General features: G+C 46.8%; 1 protein-coding gene across 1 annotated transcript in view; it reads left to right on the forward strand.

Moving 5' to 3' along the window:
* The first annotated feature begins 14,946 nt into the window (after window positions 1–14,946).
* Window positions 14,947–22,759, forward strand: part of PIGK (phosphatidylinositol glycan anchor biosynthesis class K) — a 284,181-nt gene continuing 276,368 nt past the window's right edge. The window contains exons 1-2 of the mRNA XM_082266226.1: window positions 14,947–15,064; window positions 17,179–17,232. Coding sequence (XP_082122352.1) covers window positions 14,984–15,064; window positions 17,179–17,232 — 135 coding nt within the window. The 5' untranslated portion in view covers window positions 14,947–14,983. The remainder of the gene's footprint in view (window positions 15,065–17,178; window positions 17,233–22,759) is intronic.

Consider the following 22,759-nt stretch of genomic DNA (forward strand, 5'->3'; position numbering starts at 1 on the left):
TGCCGGTTACGTTTGAAGGAGTTTAACACAGTTTATTTATTTGGAAAACCCTGGAAGAGAAGGTGCAGGGCACAGGACCCAAAGAACCAAACGCAGACTTACTTGCAGTCAATAAATTCTGTAAGCTGAAGCACTGCAGATGAAAGTCGCTGACAATGCTGAGTGGTCCTCAACTTGCCCGAGCTTGACTCCCGACATGCCTCTTGACCTTTGCCTCTTCATTGTGACCTGCCTTGTGGACTCTGCTTACTGCCTTCTGCCTTGTACTTTCTTTGCTTGGCTTTTACTGACCTCAGCTTGTTTCCTGGACTCTGTCTTTGCCTCCTGGTTTGGTATTAAAGGGGTTCTAGAGCCTAAACATTTTTTTTACCTTAATGTATTCCTTACATTAGGGTAAATAGCGTTTAGGCATCAGAATCCCCCTTCACCTCCCCTCCTTTTACTTACCTGAGCCCTCATTTGATCCAGCACTGTGCACATCTTCAGCTCTTCTTTCCCCTCACTTCTGGGTCTCGCTGGCTTTGCGTGAGCACCAGGAGCCATTGACTCCGAGTGCTGTCAATCAAAGCCAGTGATGGGGGAGCAGGGGGTTGGGGGCTGAGTCCCACTGTCTGTGTCAATGGATGCAGCAGTGGGGCTCAGGAGCGAGCACGAACGAGTGCTCCCATGTAGTGTCGGGACAAGATCAACCAGTGCCCAGGGCAAAGATGCTAAATTGTGCCCCCACCCCCTTTCATTATGTGTAAGCTTATGAGGAGGAGGGGAAGAGAGAGTACAGCCCGCACCTCTTCTTGGCTCTACCCTCCTCTCCTTGCCGCTTCCAGTGCTGGGCTGACAGAAGTAGTGATGCCGCTGTCACTACTCCTGTCAGCCTTATAGTAGAAGGAACTTACGACGCCCCCATTCCCTATAATACATGCTGTGCCCAGGGCAGCCGCTCCCTTCTGCCCACCCCTGGACAGGAAGAATGGGCCAGGAGGGCCAGCGAGGGACCCGAGAAGAGGAAGTTTGGGGCCGCTCTGTACAATTCCATTGCAAAGAGCAGGCAATTATAGACATGTTTGTTTTTGTTTTCTTACATTTTTTATCTTTACAATCGCTTTGAGCTGCTCAGCTTTTCCTCACCTCTGTTTGTGCCCAGGCTCTACCTCTGTCTCCTGATCTGGTACCCAGCTGTCTGAGTGTTCCCCCTTAACAACCTGCTCTGGTACCATGGTGTTCCTGTGTTTGGTTCCTGATCCATGTAGCACCCTCCTAGGTAGGTGCTAATGAAAAAGTATCGTTTTGAGCTCTGTCTGCGCACCAGAGGGGCTGCAGGTAAATCTATATATTTCTCTGCCAACCAGAGAGCAGGATCTGTTAGTGAGGTCTGCTCATTGTGCTCAGTATGCAATTCATTCAGTCTAGAGAGTGTTTCTCCAATAAGGAGGCATGTTGGACAATGGGAGGAAACCTGACAAATGGGTGCATGGGCTTTTGATACAGTCCTGATAATTGGCAGAAGTCAGGCTGCCTCTGTGCATGTTGGCATACTGTATAAAAGCCAGGAGCACATATGCTTGGGGTCTTTTTTTCGTTGGAGAGCGGAGTCCCGGAGGGAGGGGGGCCCTCCTCCTCTGTAGAGGTGCCATGCGGTTTCAGGGGGTTGTTCTGAGGACTGGAGGAGTGGTCAACAGGGACTGAACCCAGAGGTCCAGGGAATCTGACTGAGAAGGGAGACACTGGAGATCCTGTTTCTGCAGGATCGTGAGTACTGTACAGGAACTTGTGTCAAGGGGCCTGACCTGAAGGGGGCCACCCCTGCTCATAGGATAGTCAGTGGACGGGTGTCAGCAGAAAGAGGATGCTAGGGAGAGTATCCTGAAGATAAGATATTGTTCTTCTAGTCGTCTTGTAAGAGAGTGAAGAAAACTAGAGACTTAACCCCATTCATCTAAAGTGGCAGGATTAATTAACAGCCTGGCTGTTCCACATCTACCAGCAAACTTGTGAAGATAGAAGTCCTCAGATATTGTAATTAGTTAAATTGGAGTATCCCACTATTCCCTTCTCCTATCCCAAATACAAAATAAACAAACAAAAAAAAAAAAACAATACTCTTAGACCGTTTATTGCTGTGAAGAGCCAACAGGAGCAAGGAGGGATTTAGGAACAGTATCTACTTATAACCATGTGTTGGTAACCAGAGGAGCCTGCAGAGTCAGTATCCAACAGTCCCTAGGGGGACACTGCTACATCCATGTTCCTCAGTTCCCTGCTTCTTGCATCTGGCTGCAACACGGATGTGGTACAGCTGGAACTCTGTAATCTCACACCCTCTGTCACCACCTTCAGAATTATGAAGAGCGTTTACAAGCGCTTGATTTATTCTCCCTGGAGAAGAGACGCCTGAGAGGGGACATGATAGCAATTTACAAATACCTCAATGGTGATCTCAGCATAGAAAAAAAAGCTATTCAGTCGCGAGGATTGCATGAGGACACGAAGCCATGCAATGCGATTAGAGGAGAAGCGGTTTAACCTCTGGCTACGCAGGGGGTTCTTTACTTTAAGATTGTGGAATTCTCTACCACAAAAGGTAGTTACTGCGGGAAGTATGGCTACTTTCAAAAGACTCTTGGACGTACATCTCAAGGATCAGAACATTAAGGGGTATGAGAGATGATTACGGCCACACACACCTAAATAGGTTGAACTGGATGGACTATTGTCTTTATTCAACCTCAACTACTATGTAACTATATGTAAATATGTAACTATTGTGACAGGAAGTCAGAAAAATCTGTGGATGTAGTCACAGACAGGAGATACATTTCCACCTGGTTTAGAAAATTCACCAATTACTATAGGGTGTCGGCTGCAAAGGTAGCCAGAACTGTCTAAGGACGTTGAACAGACTTCAGCTGTTCATAATGAGGAAATGAAGGCCTCTATAATTGGTCCAGAGGAAGTCGATTGATTGCTGCCTCCTGACGCCGTGTGGGCTGGGGAGAGGAGGACAGTCAGATGTGTGCCTCCCGACGCTGTGAGAGCCTGGGAGAAGGATTGCTGTCTCCTGACGCCATGTGGGTAGCGGAGGACAATCAGATGGGTGCCCCCTGAAGCTGTGTGAGCATAGGAGGGGAAGACCTCCTGAAGCGATGTGCGCTGAGGAGGGTAACAAGTGTGAAGACTACTCAAGGATCGTTTCTATGTGAAAAGAAACCAATGGACATTTCCTGTGTGAAGGAGAAATTAATGAAAACTGAAGACTACTCAAGGTGAGGTCTGGGACTATTTCTATGTGAAGATAAATAACTGAACTGTTTGCTATGTGAAGAGACAAGCAAAGGAATGGTTGCTATGTGAAGAGACAAACAAAGGAATGTGTTCAATGTGAAGAGGAAGAGGGACATGTTCAATGGACATTTGTTATGTGGAAGAAAATAAATGGACTATTGAGTGTCTGCTGTAGGATCAGCAAAGTTTGCCCAACAGTAGGTTGGAGACAGACTCCGTAGGTAGGTTCCTGTATGTGAGAAGGTAGACGCCCACAGTGGCAAGGATTTATTTTGTGTTTTATTTTTATTTTGATGTTTTTGAGGCTTGCACTTGTGTGAAGTAAATTGCAAGAATAAACCAAACTGTTGTTTGCAACCACTTCTCGGCTATCTCCCTGTGTAAACGCACCTCCCCAAGGGGTCATCCACACCCGCCACCGAGCTAATCAATCCCACACTATGTATGTAAGTATTGGGCTAGAGTAGCAAGAGCATTCCCTTCATCTACTCGGTCTCTATCAGATACGTTATAGTACCACTGATAATAAACCTCCCAGTGATTGGCTGGGGAAATATACTGTAAAGAGCCATTGAGCCTTACCATGCATGGGACACTCCCAAAAGCAGGCAAAAGTAAACAATCACATGAAGGGAAAACTGATAGAAAGCAGAATGATCAATTCAGGCTTAGGCTGACCGCAGCCCAGCAGCACTAAGTTTAGAATAGGGCTACTCCTATTCAGAACAGGATCCCTATACAGATAACAAAAACTGGACAGATATATTTCATAGAATGGTTGGTAAGTAATAAAAACTATGAATATTTCCTAGGACAAAAAGTTTGAAGGTCAAACTCTGGAAGCATCTCTGCAACTCAGGAACCACACGCAAATGTGCTTCCATCACATCCAAGCTGCTGGTTGTGAAAATAAAAAGTGTTTTAGATTTTCATGTGCCAACTATGTATGTATTGAATGGCTGTATTTGGGATTAACAAACATATTTGCCATGAGGCAAAAGTAATAAAAAAAAGTTATGTGCAAAGCATTGAAATACTGCACATGATTTTAAGGATGTCATTGAAACCGGGTGAATCAGTGATTCTTTGTATCTGACTGATCAGTGAGATGTGAACTCAGCAGACTCCCTTTGCGCTCGCTTATGATCTGAGATGACAGTACCTGGGAGCTGTGTGGATAAGCAGGAAAGGTGGGAGGAAAATCTCAAAAGGTTTAAAAAAGACTAACTTAATGCTGTAGAAAAGACCTAATAAGCAGCTTAGTAAAATCTACACAGGAAAGCCGAATGAAACGCTTTGTAAAAATTTAACCCCTTTTTGCTCACTTTTTCTTGAGTCAGTTTTCCCACGTCCCCATTAAGCATAAAATTTAGGTTTCAAATGCATTAAATATACCCTAAAGGATAATTCCACATATGGATATTTTATACAGTTACAATCGTCCAGCTTGGGCCAATGAAACTCTGTATGTACCATACCTGGCTGATGCCCCTGGAAGCTGGAAATCACTAAAATAGACACCTCTACTCCAGTGATCCCCACTTGCTTCCGGGTCCTGTGCTGAAAGGCTGCACTTTTTTATGAACACAGGAGGACAGCTGCTGGCACAGGCGCTGGCACAGATGCCATTAAGAGAATGTATTGCATTTTGTAAATGAATGCAAAGCATTCTTTGATTGCACGAGGTGGAGAGGTGACATCACGTCAGTGATTTCCGGCTTCCAGGGGCACAGGCAAGGTATTATATATACATAATATATTGCTGGACCAATGTAACTATGTATAAAATTCCTATGCCTGGAATAATTCTTTAACCCCATGGCGCCGGCAGCACACAAATATGTGGCCTCTCGACACCTGGGCTTAGGCGCAGACAGGCCCCATATTTTCGCGAATTGCGATCAATAGCGCTGCGCTCAGAGCACGCGCCCTGCATGCTCCCTGCACAGTGACTGGCGTCTAACTGAAAGCTCCCGATCGCTGCATGCGATCGGGAGTTTTTGGATCACGTGACCGCTATGACAGCCAATCACAGTGGTCAGATGATCTTAAGCCATACTCCACCTCCCGACATCTTAAATCTTTTAAAGGGGAGGGAGGCGCGGCGTGAAGAGGTTAAACCAAAGTAAAGTAAAGATTCTATAAAGTCTAAGCAGTTAAATAAGCAATTGAAATACATACATTGGAAATATCTTACTTGATTCTGTTCAGCCAGTTTTGTGATCCAGGCACCCCTGCCAGACAACACAGTCAGGTCTCTGACCCTAGCAGCACATCTTGGTCCACACTACAACATTAGCCTGTCAACTGGATAAGGCCCCTTTCACACGGGCTTTCCAATCCGGTCCGCCTGTCAGTTTTTCAGGCGGACCTGATCGGATGCTCCATCCAGCCCTATGGAGCAGCGCATGTCAACGGAGACATCTCTGCTGACACCCGCTGCTATCCGATTCAATCCTGTCTTTGAAATCCGGACCGATGGAAACCCTGTTTTCCATCCGTCTGGAGGATCGGATAAGATCGGATGAAAATGGACAGGCGGTCCGTTTCCATCTGATCTACCATAGATAGAGTCTTTGCAAAGTAAGCGCAGACAGAGCTGTCATCCCCCTGCTCAGCAGGGATCTGTGGATCGATTCTCGCTGAGCAAAACGGAGTCCATCGGCGCACCACCCGTGTGAAAGGGGCCTAACAGAGCACACTAATTAGTGATCACTACCCTGTCTCCTCCTATCAGCATGTTAGTTATCAGTACATATGCTTTGCATCAGTGCATCAATGACTCCTAGCACTTCCTCTCTGTCTGGTACTCCAAAGTGCTGCTCCTCCTCAGCAGTAATCACACGACTAAATGCCTCAACATTTGGTTAAGCAATCAGATACTATAGGATCCCAGTGCAGGACAATTTATAACCATGGCTAATACTTGATGGTTTCTGCTAAGCTATAGATTTAAAGCTTTATCTAAATGTCTTTGCTGCTGATACATTTAATAGCCAGTCACATGGCAGCAACTTAATGCATTTAAGCATCTAGATGTGGTGAAGACAAAAGGGGATTTAGGTGACTTTGAAGGTGGCATGGTTGTTGTGCACCATGTCACAAAGCTCAAATCATCTCACCACTGGTTTCTTGAACATGACAATGAGGTCACTGTACTCCAATGGCCTCCATACTCACCAGATCTCATCCAATAGAGCACCTTGGGGATGTGGTGGAACTAGAGATTTGCATCATGGATGTGCAGCCGACAAATCTGCAGCAACTGCGTGATGCTATCATGTCAATATGGACTCTAATCTCTGAGGAATATTTCCAACATATTGTTGAATTTATGCCATGAAGAATTAAGGCAGTTCTAAAGGCAAAAGGGGGTCCAACCTGATACTTGCAAGGTGCACCTAATAAAGTGACCGGGGAGTGGCTGGCCACTTTATAAGGTACACTTTGCTAGTACGTCGGCTGCACATCCATGATGCAAATCTTCCCTTCCACCCAGTGGTGTATTTAGGTTTTGTGCTGCCCTAGGCCTGACTAAACTTGTGCACCCGCTAATTTAAATATGACCCACCCCTTCCTGTTTATGACACGCCCTGTCATCTGTAAACCACAGACCACAACCACAGTCTATTAGTGCCGCCTCATCAGTTCCCATAAGTTCAGCCTCATCAGTGCCCATCAGTGCAGCATATCAATGCTGCCTTATCAGTGAAGCCTCATTAGTACAGTTTATCAGTACCCACCATTGCCGGCTCATCAGTGGACATTAGAGCAGCCTATTAGCACCCATCTGTGCAGCATATGAGCGCCAATCAGTGCCTGGGGGCAGAGGAGAGTAGGCGGAGCATTTGGCTGCAGTGCCACACTTACTAGCATTGGCGGCCTTCAGGCCAGTTGTATTAAGTGCGGTCGGCGGCCTGCGGTCTGTCTGAATGTCCTCACAGGCCAGTATTATCATACTGGTAGGTAGCAGTGTGACCGCTTTATAGGGGTACCAGACTGATTTGCCTCCTGGACCCTGCCCTCCAGCCCAATTCCCCACATAAGACTGGCACTATACAAAAAGTGTAGCGTAAGCCGGCGGGGACCCTTTTCGTGTCGGGAGGAGGCTGTTTTTTTTTTTCCTGCAGGGTGCAGCTTTTTGCTGCCCCCCCCCTGCAAAGTGCCGCCCTAGGCCTGGGCCTTGTTGGCCTAGGCCAAGATACAGCACTGCTTCCACCACATCCCAAAGGTGCTCCATTGGATTGAGATCTGGTGACTGTGGAGGCCATTGGAGTACAGAGGGCTCATTGTCATGTTCAAGAAACCTGTTTGAGAGGATAATAACTTTGTGACATGGTGCATTATCCTGCTGGAAGTATCCCTCAGAAGATGAAGAAGGTTTGAGTAAGCACAATGTACCTGTGTGAAATGCTTTAACCTCTGTATTGGCCATTGCTTATGTGATGTGTGTCATGCATTTTATTGGGATTATGCAATAAAAGAACTTTCAGAATTTCGGTGTGAAGCCACTTTCTTTCACATGGATAGCCTATGGCTGGCGAGCCGAGGCGTGCACCGTGAGAGGAGTCCCGCCCATTCGATCCATTTACCTGTATCTACTCACCTGGAGCGGGGGCTTTCTTGTTTTCATCATCAGAAGATTGGTACACTGTAGTCATAAAGGGAAGGACATGGTCAGCAACAATACTCAGGTAGGCCGTGGTGTTTAAACGATGCTCATTTGGTACTAAGGGGCCCAAAGTGTGCCAAGAAAATATCCCCCACACCATTACATCACCAGCCTGAACCGTTGATACAAGGCAGGATGGATCCATGCTTTCATTTTGATAAAAATGATAGACCCTTTATTTCTTTGTAAGTGGGCAAACCTAAAAAATCTGAAGGGAACCAAAAAATTATTTTCCCCACTGTATATCAAATGCTTTCATAAATGAATGCATTCAGAGGAGAAATAGAGTGGGTGGGCTTTTCTAAGTGATTACTTTCATAGCCAATCACAGGCTATGACAGTGATCATGTGATTGGGAGCTCATCCCCATTAGAATAAGAACAGGAGCTAGCTCAGTCCCTGCACTAGGAGCGTGCTATGCAGGGTGCTTCCAATACAAACCCCAGAGCGCATTTGTGCATGCACTATCCATGACATACATGCACTATCCATGACGGTGCATACATGTCATGGACATGCAATAATGTCTGGTAGCTTACCTGTTCCTCATGTCTGCATTAAGGGCCAGACTCTTCCTTCTGGCTGCTTTTATCATCTCTCTTCCCTGTTTGGCTCCACCCCAGGTCATTCCAGGAAGTCTATATTAACCAGCGCACTGCAGGTCTGCTTTGCTGTTCAGCAGTGTTTGTTAGTTGTTTCCTGTCTGCCGTGTGCTTGATCTACCTTTCTGTGTACCGACTTTGGCTTGTCTCTTACTACTCCTGTTTGCCTGTGACCCTGACCTTTGGCCTGTCCCTTGGTTTCCCTTGTCTGCCTGTTGTCCCGACCTCAGCTTACCCATCACTATCCCTTGTGTCCTGAGTGGCTGCTTCCCCTCTCTCCCTACGGAGCATGACCTGGGGGACCCCAGGGGGCCGCGACCTGGGCCCAGCTAGAGCCAAGTCCATCCTCACCACTCTCGTGAACACCTGCTGGGTCTTAGACTCCACGCCCTGGGGAATCTTGGGCTCACGTTCCTGTCCATCCGCAGCAGTCGGCTATCGGGTTCACTACCTTGTGCTGCACCCCTGCCTCCAACAGGGTGCAGTTGTCACCTGGCTACAGGTGACCTGACAATATATGTGTGAAGCCAGGGTAAACAGGTTAATGTTACATCTAACAATTAAGGCAAACCGTTTTGCTTTTCCGCCTTCCCTGTGTGCATGGGATTGTAGCACTGAAATGGTACTAAAGGTCTCCAAACATAAAATGAATATGTCCACTTTGAGTGTTAAACGTCACACTGATGAGGTATCATTTTATCCTGCAGACTTTGTTGACTGTATTTTGGCATAATTATGTTTGGTTGCACAAATATTGCTTTATGAAACGTACTGCGAAAAATTACAGAAACATTTTTTTTACTATTTTTCCCCAACTAGAACCAAGGAAGTAAAAATATACGTACCCATATTTGCTACCAAATGAAAACCCTGTCCTGAAAAAACAAGGTAAAACATGTTAGGGTTGGAGAAGAAAAGCTAAAAGATATAACAGTGGAAAAGTGACATCTGCAAAAGTTAAAAAACAGTGTGGAACTCCAGGGGATTTAATGTGAAAAAAGCCCAGTGACTCAGATGGTTAAAAAGAAGAGTGTTTCTGGAGGGCAGACTTCTGGCTTTGAAGGGAAACACGTGACGTGCTCAAGCCTTACACTCGACCATTGGACTAGCTGAGACCATGCCTATATAATCCACCTTGCAAACCGCTCTGTGTCTGCTACCCCTCTTTGCCAATCCCTCCATTGGCTGCCACTCAACCAACAAATTAAATTCAAGTTACTAACCATAACTTACAAAGCCATCCATAACTTGGCACCCAGCTACATCACTAATCTGGTCTCAAAATACCAACCAACTCGTTCTCTTCGTTCCTCCCAGGACCTCCTGCTCTCTAGCTCCCTTGTAACCACTTCCCATGCTCACCTCCAGGACTTCTCCCGAGCTTCTCCCATCCTCTGGAATGGTCTACCCCCATCTGTCCGACTATCTCCAACTTTGTCTACTTTCAGACGATCCCTGAAAACACATCTCTTCAGAGAAACCTATCTGGCATCCACCTAACAACTGTACTCTTATTTTCTCCATCAGCCCATCCCCCACAGTCATTACCTCTTGTATCTCTTGACCGTCCCTCTTAGATTGTAAGCTCTAACGAGCAGGGTCCTCTGATTCCTACTGTATTAAAGTGTATTGTATTTGTACTGTCTACCCTCAAGTTGTAAAGCGCTGCGTAAACTGTTGGCGCTATATAAATCCTATATAATAATAATATAAAGCAACTTCTTGGAGAACTAGAGTGGTCCATGAATGTTGGGGCTCTCAGATCCTCTTTTCTTTCTTGGGATGGCCGCTGCCACAGTGAGTAGCACCAAGCTCTTTTTTCCCACTCCACCTAAATAGTATCCTCAGTCCATATATACTCTATGACTTCCCAGCCTTCCCATGAAGACAACATAGAAATCTTTATTTTTAGCTTTTGTATATCACTTTCAAAATCCCTCTGTGTACTCCAGACCTTTCTACGAACCAAGTATTGAGGTTTTATCAAACCTGAGATGAAAGAAATCACCACCGGAGTTCCTTGCACATACAGATTATGTGTGGTCCTCTTCTGGGGGGGGGGGGGGGGGTTGTGAGAAATGGCCCTCCGCAAACAGGATATTACACTAAACCTGGAGGTAAAAAGAGAACCAGAACCTTTACTAAGTGAGATTGATAATAAAGTTGGCCTCCACCCTGGACAGGGCCTCTGTGAACAGTGGGGATTCCCTTCCTGGGAAATTATCCAAAAATCTAATCAAGGTAAATGGGAGCAGAGGAACTACTGCAACCAGCATATACCATTAACTATAAGCATATAGATGCACACCAGTATGGAAATAATACAAGCTTTATATAAGAAAAGATTAATAATAGTACATAAATCCAATGTACAAATGGGTATTATCAGCAAAGGGCACAACAAGGGTCCAGTTGGAATTGTGCACATATACCCTGGTATATATACTGTAGTTATTAATAGAGATACCTCTTGATGAATGTTGCAGCAAAGTCTAGTTGCAGTGGCCCCTCGGGATGATCACAAAGCAGCGTTCATCTTGGTCTCTGAGACCTGAACACAAGATCTGCAGTGATGAGGAGACTCTCCAACTGTTGTCCAACCAGCCTGGAATGCAGCTTTCCACCAGCGGAAACAGTTGCATGGCACTAGAACTCAGATTCAGCCTATTTACTCTGCGCTTAGTCCCTAGCAACAGCTAATCTGTCATGAAACCAGCCCGCTAACTACCAGAAGTGGCCATCAGATGCCTAACCTAGCTGTAGCCTATTGTCAGGGGATAAGCCAGAGAAGATTGGCTCAAAGACCCGGCACTCTTACCAATAGGCAACATGGTTGCGTTCGGTGCACAAACATCTGTTCACAGAGCATGAACATTCGTTCACGGCGCATGCCTGCGCGCACACAACGTGCGATGGATCTTGATGCCCTCTGGCCATTATAAGGAGGACAGATGCTCACAGACTTTGCTGACTGGTCTTTAGCCCCCTGTTACCCGTGTTTCCTGTGCGCTTATATTTCTGACTTCCCGTTACCGACTCGGATAGCTCCTGGATTAACTCTCTTCTTGCTCTGACCACGTTTTGCTTCACAGATCTACCCCTGTCTGCTTCCTGGGTATGACCATGGCTAGCCCCTGACTACGCTCCTGATCTCTCCTTTGCTGACTATGGTGTTCTGACCTTGGCACTCATTCCTGACATTGTCTCCTGCCTTGCCTTGCACTGCCTGCTGTGGCCTGCTTGTTGTAACCTGCCCTCTGCTGTGCCTGACTGCATGATCCTGCATTCAAATATAGGACCAGCTGCGCTCATCATCTGGTTTCCATCTGCAGCTGTCCCACCGCTACAGCACCACCTGTCTGCAGTACAGCTGGCAATCCCTGCTTCTTTGGGCTCAACATCCCCTGTTACCATCCCCAGGGGTGTGAGGCACTTAGCCGCAAGGAGAGCTCTCTCATCCTTTCTGCCTCAAGACCAGGTATGTGAGACCTACGCTAATCATTGAACCCTGAGCTAAACTAGCTGTAGAATCCCAGCCCACAAGAGATAGGGTTACCTAAAACAACAGGAGCTGCATATAAACTATATTGCAATAAACAGGTTCACCTGCTGATATACTGGAAGGTGACCACTACACACATACAGTAGAACAGATCTTGCTATCTGGCACTGTGCATGTGAGATAATAACAATAAGACAGAGATAATCTTTCTTTCACAAGCATTCAGATACACACTCAAGGAGCTATGGGCAGCCTCAGTTAAACTATTAGAACATAGGACTACGTGCACAACAGTGTTTGCTGATCTGAGTGAAGTACTTTTAGCTCCAGTGCGTATAAGATCGTATGTTTCTCTCTTCCTCTCCTTCCTTCTTTCTGAGCCAGGCACACAGAGACAGGAAGTGATGTGCATAAATAATCTCTGTGAACATTTAGCAGCACCGTAATTTGCAGACAGTAGAGGGAGGCAGATCCCTACATATGCAAGCTAGCAAGCACTGGGCTTAGCATCATGTACAGTAAATGGTTGTATTGAGAGCTTTTCTTCTCCAAGAAGAGCTTTTAGGAACTCCTGTCCACTCCCAGGTCGTCTGTGCCCCCTACACCCCTCCCAGCACTACTCTATGGTGTGGAATAGGGAATGTATGGCATAGGATATGAAATGAGGTGGTGTGGAATAAGGAACATACCTGTACAGCATGGGGATAGGGACTGAGGTGGTGTGGAATATGAAATATATAGCAAGGGATATAGAATGAAGTGGTGTGGAATAGGGAATGTACAGCATAAAATATGTAGAGAGGCCATGTGGAATAGGGAACGAAAAGCATTGGATAGGGAATGAGACGGTGTGGAATAGGGAATGTACAGCATCAGATAGGGAATGAGGTGGCATGGAGTAGGGAACGTATAGCATAGGAAATGGAATCAGGTGGTGTGAAATAGGGAACATATAGCATGGGATATGGAATGATGTGGTGTAGAATAGGGAATGTACAGTATTAGATAGGGAATGAGGTGGTAAGGAATATGGAACGTATAGCATGGGATGTGGAATGAGGTGGCAAGGAATAGAGAATGTACAGCATGAGGTATGGAATGAGGTGGTGTGGAATATGGAATGTACAGCATGGGATGTGGAATGAGGTGGTATGGAATAGAGAAAGTACAGCATGGGATATGGAATGAGGTGGTGTGGAATAGGGAATGTATAGCTTGGGCTAGGGAATGAGGAGGTGTGGAATAGTGAAAACGAACAGCATGGCGTACGGAATGAGGTGCTGTGCAATAGGGAACGTATAGCATAGGATATAGAATAGGATAGTGTGGAATAGGGAACGTATAGCATGGGATATGGAATGATGTGGTGTAGAATAGGGAATGTACAGTATTAAGGGAATGGGGGGGTAAGGAATATGGAACGTATAGCATGGGATATGGAATAAGGTGGTGTGGAATTGGGAATGTACAGCATGGGATATGGAATGAGGTGGTGTGGAATAGGGAATGTACAGCATTAGATAGGGAATGAGGTGGTAAGGAATGTGGAACGTATAGCATGGGATATGGAATGATGGGGTGTGGAATAGGGATTGTACAGCATGGGATAGGGAATGAGGAGGTGTGGAATAGTGAACGTACAGCATGGGGTATGGAATAAGGTTGTGTGGAATAGGGAATGTAAAGCATTAGATAGGGAATGAGGTAGTGTGGAATAGGGAGCGTATAGCATGAGGTATGGAATGGGGTAATGTGGAATAGGGAACGTACAGCATGGGATATGGAATGAGGTGGTGTGGAATAGGGAATGTATAGCTTGGCATGGGGAATGAGGTGGTGGGGAATAGTGAACATACAGCATGGGATATGGAATAAGGTGGTGTGGAATAGGGAATGTACGGCATTAGATAGGGAATGAGGTGGTGTGGAAAAGGGAATGTATAGCATGGGGGGTATGGAATGGGGTGGTGAGGAATATGGAAAATAAAGCAGGGGATATGGAATGAGGCAGTCTGTAATATGGAATGTACAGCATAGGGTATGGAATGAGGCGGTGTGGAATAGGGACGGCAGAGTTTGGGATAGGGAATGACGCGATGTGGAATAGGGAATGTACAGCATGGGATAGGAAATGAGGCAGTGTGGAATAGGGAACATACAGGAAGGAATAGGGAATGTACAGGATGGAATAGGGAATAAGGCGGTGTGGAATAGGGAATGAACAGGAAGGAATAGGGAATGTACAGGATGGAATAGGGAATAAGGCGGTGTGGAATAGGGAATGTACAGGAAGGAATAGGGAATGTACAGGAAGGAATAGGGAATGTACAGGATGGAATAGGGAATAAGGAATGAGGTGGTGTGGAATAGGGAATGTACAGCATGTGAATAGGGAATGTACAGGAGGGAATAGGAAATGTAAAGATGGAATAGGGAATGTACAGGATGGAATGAGGTGGTTTGGAATAGGGAATGTACAGGATGGAATAGGGAATAAGGCGGTGTGGAATAGGGAATGTACAGGATGGAATAGGGAATAAGGCGGTGTGGAATAGGGAATGTACAGGATGGAATAGGGAATAAGGCGGTGTGGAATAGGGAATGAGATGGTTTGGAAAAGGGAATGAGGTGATTTGTAATAGGGAATGTACAGGATTGGCGAGAAGTCTGAGTAATTGAATGCCATGAATATAAATATTTAGGAATGAGGTAAATGGGTGTATTTTTAGTTTCACTTTGTGGAGGCAGACACCGCCTCTGTCCCTGAACGGTGCGGCGCGGCTCCCGCCCCCAGAACAGCTCCCCTCCAGTTACCTCACAAACCCAATGACAGCTCCCAGCATGCACCGCGCCTGTACAGAGCCAGGACGCCAGGTGGTTGCTGTGGGCGGTCACGTGACGAGGAAGTCTTCTCTGTCATCTGGGAAGATGGCGGCGCTCTGTGTCGGATGCCGGCTGGTGTTTTGTGTTGTGATTCTCGCATTGGGGGCCACAGCTCAGTATGCAGAGGTGGGTGGGGGAGCGCGTTCTGTACTTCTGTGTACCGGGAGGTCTGTACTAACGGGTTAGTCTGTAAGAGGGGGGCTCTGCACTGGGGGAGATGTAGGCTGGGAGGGGGGCTCTGCACTGGGGGAGATGTAGACTGGGAGGGGGGCTCTGCACTGGGGGAGATGTAGGCTAGGAGGGGGGCTCTGCACTGGGGGAGATGTAGACTGGGAGGGGGGCTCTGCACTGGGGGAGATGTAGGCTGAGAGGGGGGGCTCTGCACTGGGGGAGATGTAGACTGGGAGGGGGGCTCTGCACTGGGGGAGATGTAGACTGGGAGGGGGGCTCTGCACTGGGGGAGATGTAGGCTAGGAGGGGGGCTCTGCACTGGGGGAGATGTAGACTGGGAGGGGGGCTCTGCACTGGGGGAGATGTAGGCTGGGAGGGGGGCTCTGCACTGGGGGAGATGTAGGCTAGGAGGGGGGCTCTGCACTGGGGGAGATGTAGACTGGGAGGGGGCTCTGCACTGGGGGAGATGTAGGCTGAGAGGGGGGCTCTGCACTGGGGGAGATGTAGGCTAGGATGGGGGTTCTGCACTGGGGGAGATGTAGGCTAGGAGGGGGGCTCTGCACTGGGGGAGATGTAGGCTAGGAGGGGGGCTCTGCACTGGGGGAGATGTAGGCTAGGAGGGGGGCTCTGCACTGGGGGAGATGTAGGCTAGGAGGGGGGCTTTGCACTGGGGGAGATGTAGGCTAGGAGGGGGGCTCTGCACTGGGGGAGATGTAGGCTGGGAGGGGGGCTCTGCACTGGGGGAGATGTAGGCTGGGAGGGGGGCTCTGCACTGGGGGAGATGTAGGCTGGGAGGGGGGCTCTGCACTGGGGGAGATGTAGGCTGGGAGGGGGGCTCTGCACTGGGGGAGATGAAGGCTGGGAGGGGGCTCTGCACTGGGGGAGATGTAGGCTGGGAGGAAGTTTTTTACTGGGGAGCGGTGTAGGTTAGGAGAGTGTCTGTACTGGGGGAGATGTAGGCTGGGAGGGGGGCTCTGCACTGGGGGAGATGTAGGCTGAGAGGGGGGCTCTGCACTGGGGGAGATGTAGGCTAGGAGGGGGCTCTGCCCTGGGGGAGATGTAGGCTGGGAGGGGGCTCTGCCCTGGGGGAGATGTAGGCTGGGAGGGGGCCCTGCACTGGGGGAGATGTAGGCTGGGAGGGGGCCCTGCACTGGGGGAGATGTAGGCTGGGAGGGGGGCTCTGCACTGGGGGAGATGTAGGCTGGGAGGGGGGCTCTGCACGGGGGGAGATGTAGGCTGGGAGGGGGGCTCTGCACGGGGGGAGATGTAGGCTGGAAGGGGGGGGGGGGTGTAGGTTGGGAGGGAGTTTGTACTGGGGAGCGGTGTAGGTTAGGAGAGAGTCTGTACTGGGGAGGATGTAGGCTGGGAGGGGGGTCTGCGCTGGGGGAGGATATAGGCTAAGAGTGGGGTCTGCATTGGAGAGGATGTAGGCTGGAAGGGGATCTGCACTGGCGGGGGTATTTAGGCTGGGCTGCACTGGGGCTGAGGCTGGGTGGATAGGCTGGAGGAGTCTGTACTGAGGTGGTAGGCTGTCACCTTTAGTAGGCCAATCATTCCATGCCCTGCAGCAGCATGTATACGCTCGGTTTGATTGGAACGCCCCCGCCACAGACTCTTGGCCTATCACAGGGGACAGTGTCTTGGCAGGTTCAGCCACGTTAGTTCAGAAGAGCATTCAAATGCACCCAAGCTCATCTCCACTCCTGACCACTGTACTCAAAGTACATTATACATGCCTGTTGTTCACATCCTGTTCATTACTATGAAGGGGCCATCTATGGTTGGGATGTATAACAGAGGGCCTCTACATGGGAATGGATGGACATTTCTGCACCTGCTCAGAAAATGAGGGGCCGGCTGGGAGAGGTTACAGTTGTGGTTGTGTGGCTTTCAGTGGTCTAGTGAGTTTGGATTTAGCAGGAACGTGGCTGGCCTGCACCCGACCCCTCTAGGAAGTGTCAGAATCTAATGAAGAAAGTGGATGGTTTGTCCTGGCATCTCTAGCTGCCTAGAATGTTTTGAAATTGCAATGCATCTCATTTAAAGTTTTATTTTTTGTGCAATTCTAGAACAAGGCTGAACACTTCTTCAGAAGTGGACACACAAACAACTGGGCAGTTTTAGTAAGTATCTGCTTCCTTCTATAACATATTATATGCATACAGGTATGTGCTGTAACCCACCAGCTCTTTATAGAATGAAACCAAGCTGCTGATTTAGGAAACCTTTCCCAAGATGTCACTGACCTTTGCTTTTGAAAATGTAAGTTGACTGCCTGTCATGCTTATCCTCTTGCTTCATTACTTTGAGACACTGACCGGAAATATGTTTGCTGATCAAGTCTTCCTTTTATAATCCGAAGACTTCATCAGGTCATGAGTTTGGTAGTAAATCCATATATTTTGAATAACAGCTTGAATTTCCTGGACATGACCTGATGAAGTGTTCGGATTATAAAAGATCAGCAAACGTGTTTCCGGTCAGTGTCTCAAAGTAATGAAGCAAGAGGATCAGCATGACAGGGAGTCAACTTAAATTTTCAAAAGCAAAGGTCAGTAGCAGCAGCCCCTGTATTTTCCCATATGCTTCTGTCTTTTAGATCAGAAGTAATCTTCCTCCTCCAATACCCCCCATCCCTGCCGCCAAAATCATCTGATGCAGCAGGGGTTTATAGCACTGAGGAGATGTCACAGGCATTCATCATGAGTGCTTGACTATTCCCACACTTTCCTAACAGCTCCTTCATTCATAGAAGCTGTACTGCAGCGTCTGAATGAAAAATAGTTTATAAATGGTGGGGTTGAGCCCTTTAAGCAGCCACCTATCCTCCATTCATGGATCACATTTCATTTTTGGATGCTGCAGTACCTCTTCTCTGAATGGAGGAGGTGGATGGGAAGGGTGGGCATAATCAGGACTTCTTCTTGATAACTGTTGTGACAGCTCCTTAGTTATATTAACCCCCTCCGCTATGGAAGATTACCGTGGGGGGCATCAGAGGAGAAAGATTGCTACTGAACTGGAAGACAGAGGCACAAGGGACACATCACACTAAAGGTAAGTAAGGTCCCCTATGCTTTTTTATGTATGTCTGTGTGTGTACTATAAGAAAAAAAAAATATATATAGTGCCTTGAAAAAGTATTCATACTCCTTAAAATTTCCCACGTTTTGTCATGTTACAACCAAAAACGTAAATGTGTTTTATTTGATAGACCAACACAAAGTGGCACATAATTGTGAAGTGGAAGGAAAATATTTATTCTAGTTGGTTTTCAAATTTTTTTACAAATAAATATGTGAAAAGTGTGGTGTGCATTTGTATTCACCCCCCTGAGTCAATACTTTGTAGAACCACCTTTCCTTGCAATTACAGCTGCAATTTTTTTTGGGATGTCTCTACCAGCTTTGCAGATCTATAGAGTGACATTTTTTCCCATTCTTCTTTGCAAAATAGCTCAAGCTCTGTCAGATTGGATGGAGAGCGTCTGTTAACAGCAATTTGCAAGTCTTGCCACAGATTCTCAATAAGATTTAGGTCTGGACTTTGACTGGGCTATTCTAACACATGAATATGTTTTGATCTAAACCATTCCATGGTAGCTCTGGCTGTATATTAAAGCCTAGTACACACGCAACGAATTTCCGCCGACCGGTCGTCCGTCTTTTGTCCAGAGTGGTGTTTTGTTGGTTGGAATGTGCCTAGACTGCACACGAATTTTCCCGCACGACAAAATTCTACTTCAGAAGTGATGTCATGTGTTGGTTTGCTTTCTTTGTGTTCTTTCTTCTCTGAGCATGCCCAGTCTTGCTCATAAGATTTTTCCCTGTCGAAATCTGTACTGACTGCACGAAAATCTGACGTGTTTTGACGGTGGACAAAAATTTTATAGCCTGCACACCAGGCTTTTTTCGGCCCAAAAGTCGGAGTCTGTTGTCGGAAGCATCATACTAACAAGCCGAAAATCGGCAGATCGGTCGTCAGACGAAAATTCCCGGCCAAATTTCGACGTGTGTGTACGAGGCTTTAGGGTCGTTGTTCTGCTGGAGGGTGAACCTCCGCCCCAGTCTCTAGTCTTTTGCAGACTCTAACAGGTTTTCTTCTAAGATAGCCCTGTATCTGGCTCCATCCATCTTCCCATCAACTCTGACCAGCTTCCCTGTCCCTGCTGAAGAAAACATCCCCACAACATGATGCTGCCACCACCATGTTTCACGGTTGGGATGGTGTGTTCAGGATGATATGCAGTGTTCATTTTCCACCACACATAGCCTTTTGCTTTTAGGCCAAAAAAGTTACATTTTGGTCTTATCTGGTCAGAGCACCTTCTTCCACATGTTTGCTGTGTCCCCCACATGGCTTCTCGCAAACTGCAAATGGGACTTCTTACGGCTTTCTTTCAACAATGGCTTTCTTCTTGCCATTCTTCCAAAAAGTCCAGATTTGTGGAGTGCACGACCAATAGTTGTCCCGTGGACAGATTCTCCCACCTGAGCTGTGGATCTCTGCAGCTCCTCCAGAGTTACCATGGGCCTCTTGGCTGCCTCTCTGATTATAGCTCTCCTTGCCCAGCCTGTCAGTTTAGGTGGACGGCCATGTCTTGGTAGGTTTGCAGTTGTGCCATACTCTTTCCATTTTCGGATGATGGATTAAACAGCGCTCTGTGAGATGTTCAAAGCTTGGAATATTTTTTTTATAACCTAACCCTGCTTTAAACTTCTCCACAACTTTATCCCTGACCTGTCTGGTGTGTTCCTTGACCCTCATGATGCTATTTGTTCACTAAGGTTCTCTAACAAACCTCCTGAGGGCTTCACAGAACAGCTGTAGTAATACTGAGAATAAATTACATACAAGTGGACTCTATCTACGAATTAGGTGACTTCTGAAGGCAGTTTGTTTCACTAGATTTTAGTTAGGGGTATCAAAATAAAGGGGGCTGAATACAAATGCGTGCTGTACTTTTCAGATATTTATTTGTAAAACATTCTGAAAACCATTTTTCATTTTCCTTCCACTTCACAATTATGTGCCACTTTATGTTGGTCTATCACATAAAACCCTAATAAAATACATTTGTGTTTTTGTACCATGACAAAATGTAGAAAATTTCAAGGGGTATGAATACTTTTTCAAGGCACTGTATATAACTCACCAGCCACTTTATAAGATACACCTGTTCAGTTGCTTGGTAACACAAATTTCTAATCAGCCAATCACTTGGCAGCAACTCAATGTTGTTGGTGTCAGATGGGCTTGTCTGAATATTTAAAAAAACTGCTGATCTACTAGAATTTTCATGCACAACCATATCTAGGGTTTACAGAGAATGGTCCGAGTAAGAGAGTTTTCGGCAGTTGTGTGGATGAAAATGCCTTGTTGATGTCAGAGAATTGGCAGATTGGTTTGAAAGGATAGAAAGGCAACAGTAACTCAGAAAAAACACTTGAAATAACCAAGGTATGCAGAATACCATCTCTGAACGCACAACACATTGAACCTTGAAACAGATGGGCTACAGCAGAAGAAGAGCACACCAGGTGCCACTCCTGTCAGCTAAAAACAAGAAACTGAGGCTACAATTTGCACAGGCTCACCAAAATTGGACACCCCTGACGATGTCATTGTTTGACAAAACGCGTCGGAATTGGCTGACGCATGCGCAGACGAGGGACACGGCGGCCATCTTGTTGGTGCGGAACCAACGATTGCCTGTGAATGTGGGAATTCGTTACAATAGAACACTGAAACTTGGACACCTTAATGTAAGCTGCTCTCTATTTTTTCTAATAAACGTGTTAAGACTTGCTACGCTATGAGGGGCATCTTTATTTTTATCTTTCTTGAGAGTGGCGAGGCTATCAAGGCTTAACCTAGACCACCATACCAGGAAGCTGAGAGAAGGAGTGGATTTCACCTTCCTTCCATATATCTGTATTTTTGGCACTGCATGACCCTTTTTGGTCTAAGTTGATGGTAAAGAGTATTTAGTGACTCTTCTTGGTGGCGGATCCTTTTTCTCTCCCTGCACTTCTGTTGGACTGGTGTGGATATCATCCCTCACATGGACTCTTACGCTGTTAGATTGGTCTACTTATGTTTGAGATTAGCGCGACACCTTCCCACAACAGTACCTTGAAGATATTTTATTCATAGCTTTTTGTGTCAGCTGCTTTTCATTTATGTTTTTATTACATTGGCTTTAATAATATTAGCGCAGCAATTTTACCTATTAATCACCAAAATTGGACAATAGAAGATTGGAATAAAGTTTCCTGGTCTGATGGGTCTTGATTTCAGCTGCAACATTTAGATAGGAGGGTCAGAATTTGGGTTAAACCACATTAAAGCATGGGCCTACCTGAGTATTGTTGCTGACCATGTCCACCCCTTTATGACTACAGTGTACCCATCTTCTGATGGCTCCTTCCAGCAGGATAATGCTCCACGTCACTGACATTAAATCATCTCACCACTAGATTCTTGAACATGACAATGAGGTCACTGTACTCCAATGGCCTCCACACTCACCAGATCTCAATCCAATAGAGCACCTTTGGGAGGTGGTGAAATGGGAAATTCGCATCATGGATGTGCAGACGACAAATCTGCAGCAACTGCGTGATGCTATCATGTCTGAGCCTCCATGCATCTTTGAATAACTGCTGCATTGCCTGAATAAACCACTGTAAAAGAGGACATCCACAAGGCTTTATGAGGCATCCCTACATCAAAGGTCCCTGCGATGGTTGGATCTATTTTGCAATGCTCCCTGCTCAGTCTCACCCATGCACGTCCTTCCTCATAAAGCAGGGGTGGGGAACCTTTTTTCTGCCAAGGGCCATTTGGGTATTTATAAAATCATTCGGGGGCCATAAAAAATTATCAACTTAAAAATTAGCCTGTTATATTTGGTCAAACATTTAATTAACTCACGCCTAATGTGATGGCTGCAACTGCATCTCTTTGGTGAGGTGTGAGATGTTCGATAGTATTGATGTTGCTACTCGCAACTGGCTTTCCAGGTTTGCGTCGGTCAGTCTGAAGCGCGATCGACTCTTTGTGCTAGTAAGTTTTGAAAAGAACTGCTGGCTGGTACTGCTGGTTGGTATAGCTGGCTGGTACTGCTGTGGGTACTTCTGGCTCAGGCTGGTACTGCTAGCTTGTACTGTGCTGTGGGTACTGCTGGCTGGTACTTCTGTGGGTACTGCTGGCTGGTACTGCTATGGGTACTGCTAGATCAGGCTGGTACTTCTGGCTCAGACTGGTACTGCTGACTTGTACTGTGCTGTGGGTACTGCTGGCTGGTACTGCTGTGGGTAGTGCTGGCTGGTACTGCTATGGATACTGCTAGATCAGGATGGTACTGCTGTGGGTACTGCTAGCTCAGGGTGGTACTGCTGACTCAGGCTGGTACTGTGCTTGTGGGTACTGCGCTGAAGGTACTGCGCTGTAGGTACTGCTGGCTGGTACTGCGCTGTAGGTACTGCTGGCTGGTAGAGCTGCACGATTAATCGTATGAAAATCGCGATCTCGATTCACCCCCCCTGACGATCTAAACCTGACATATTCTCGATTCTTTGCATAGCTGAGGGAGCAGAGAAAACAGCTGTGGAAAACTCCCAGTAACTATAAACAAAATGATTACAT

The sequence above is a fragment of the Pelophylax lessonae genome, assembly GCF_965119305.1.
Source record: "Pelophylax lessonae genome assembly, chromosome: 8".
In the NCBI taxonomy this organism is placed as follows: domain Eukaryota; kingdom Metazoa; phylum Chordata; class Amphibia; order Anura; family Ranidae; genus Pelophylax; species Pelophylax lessonae.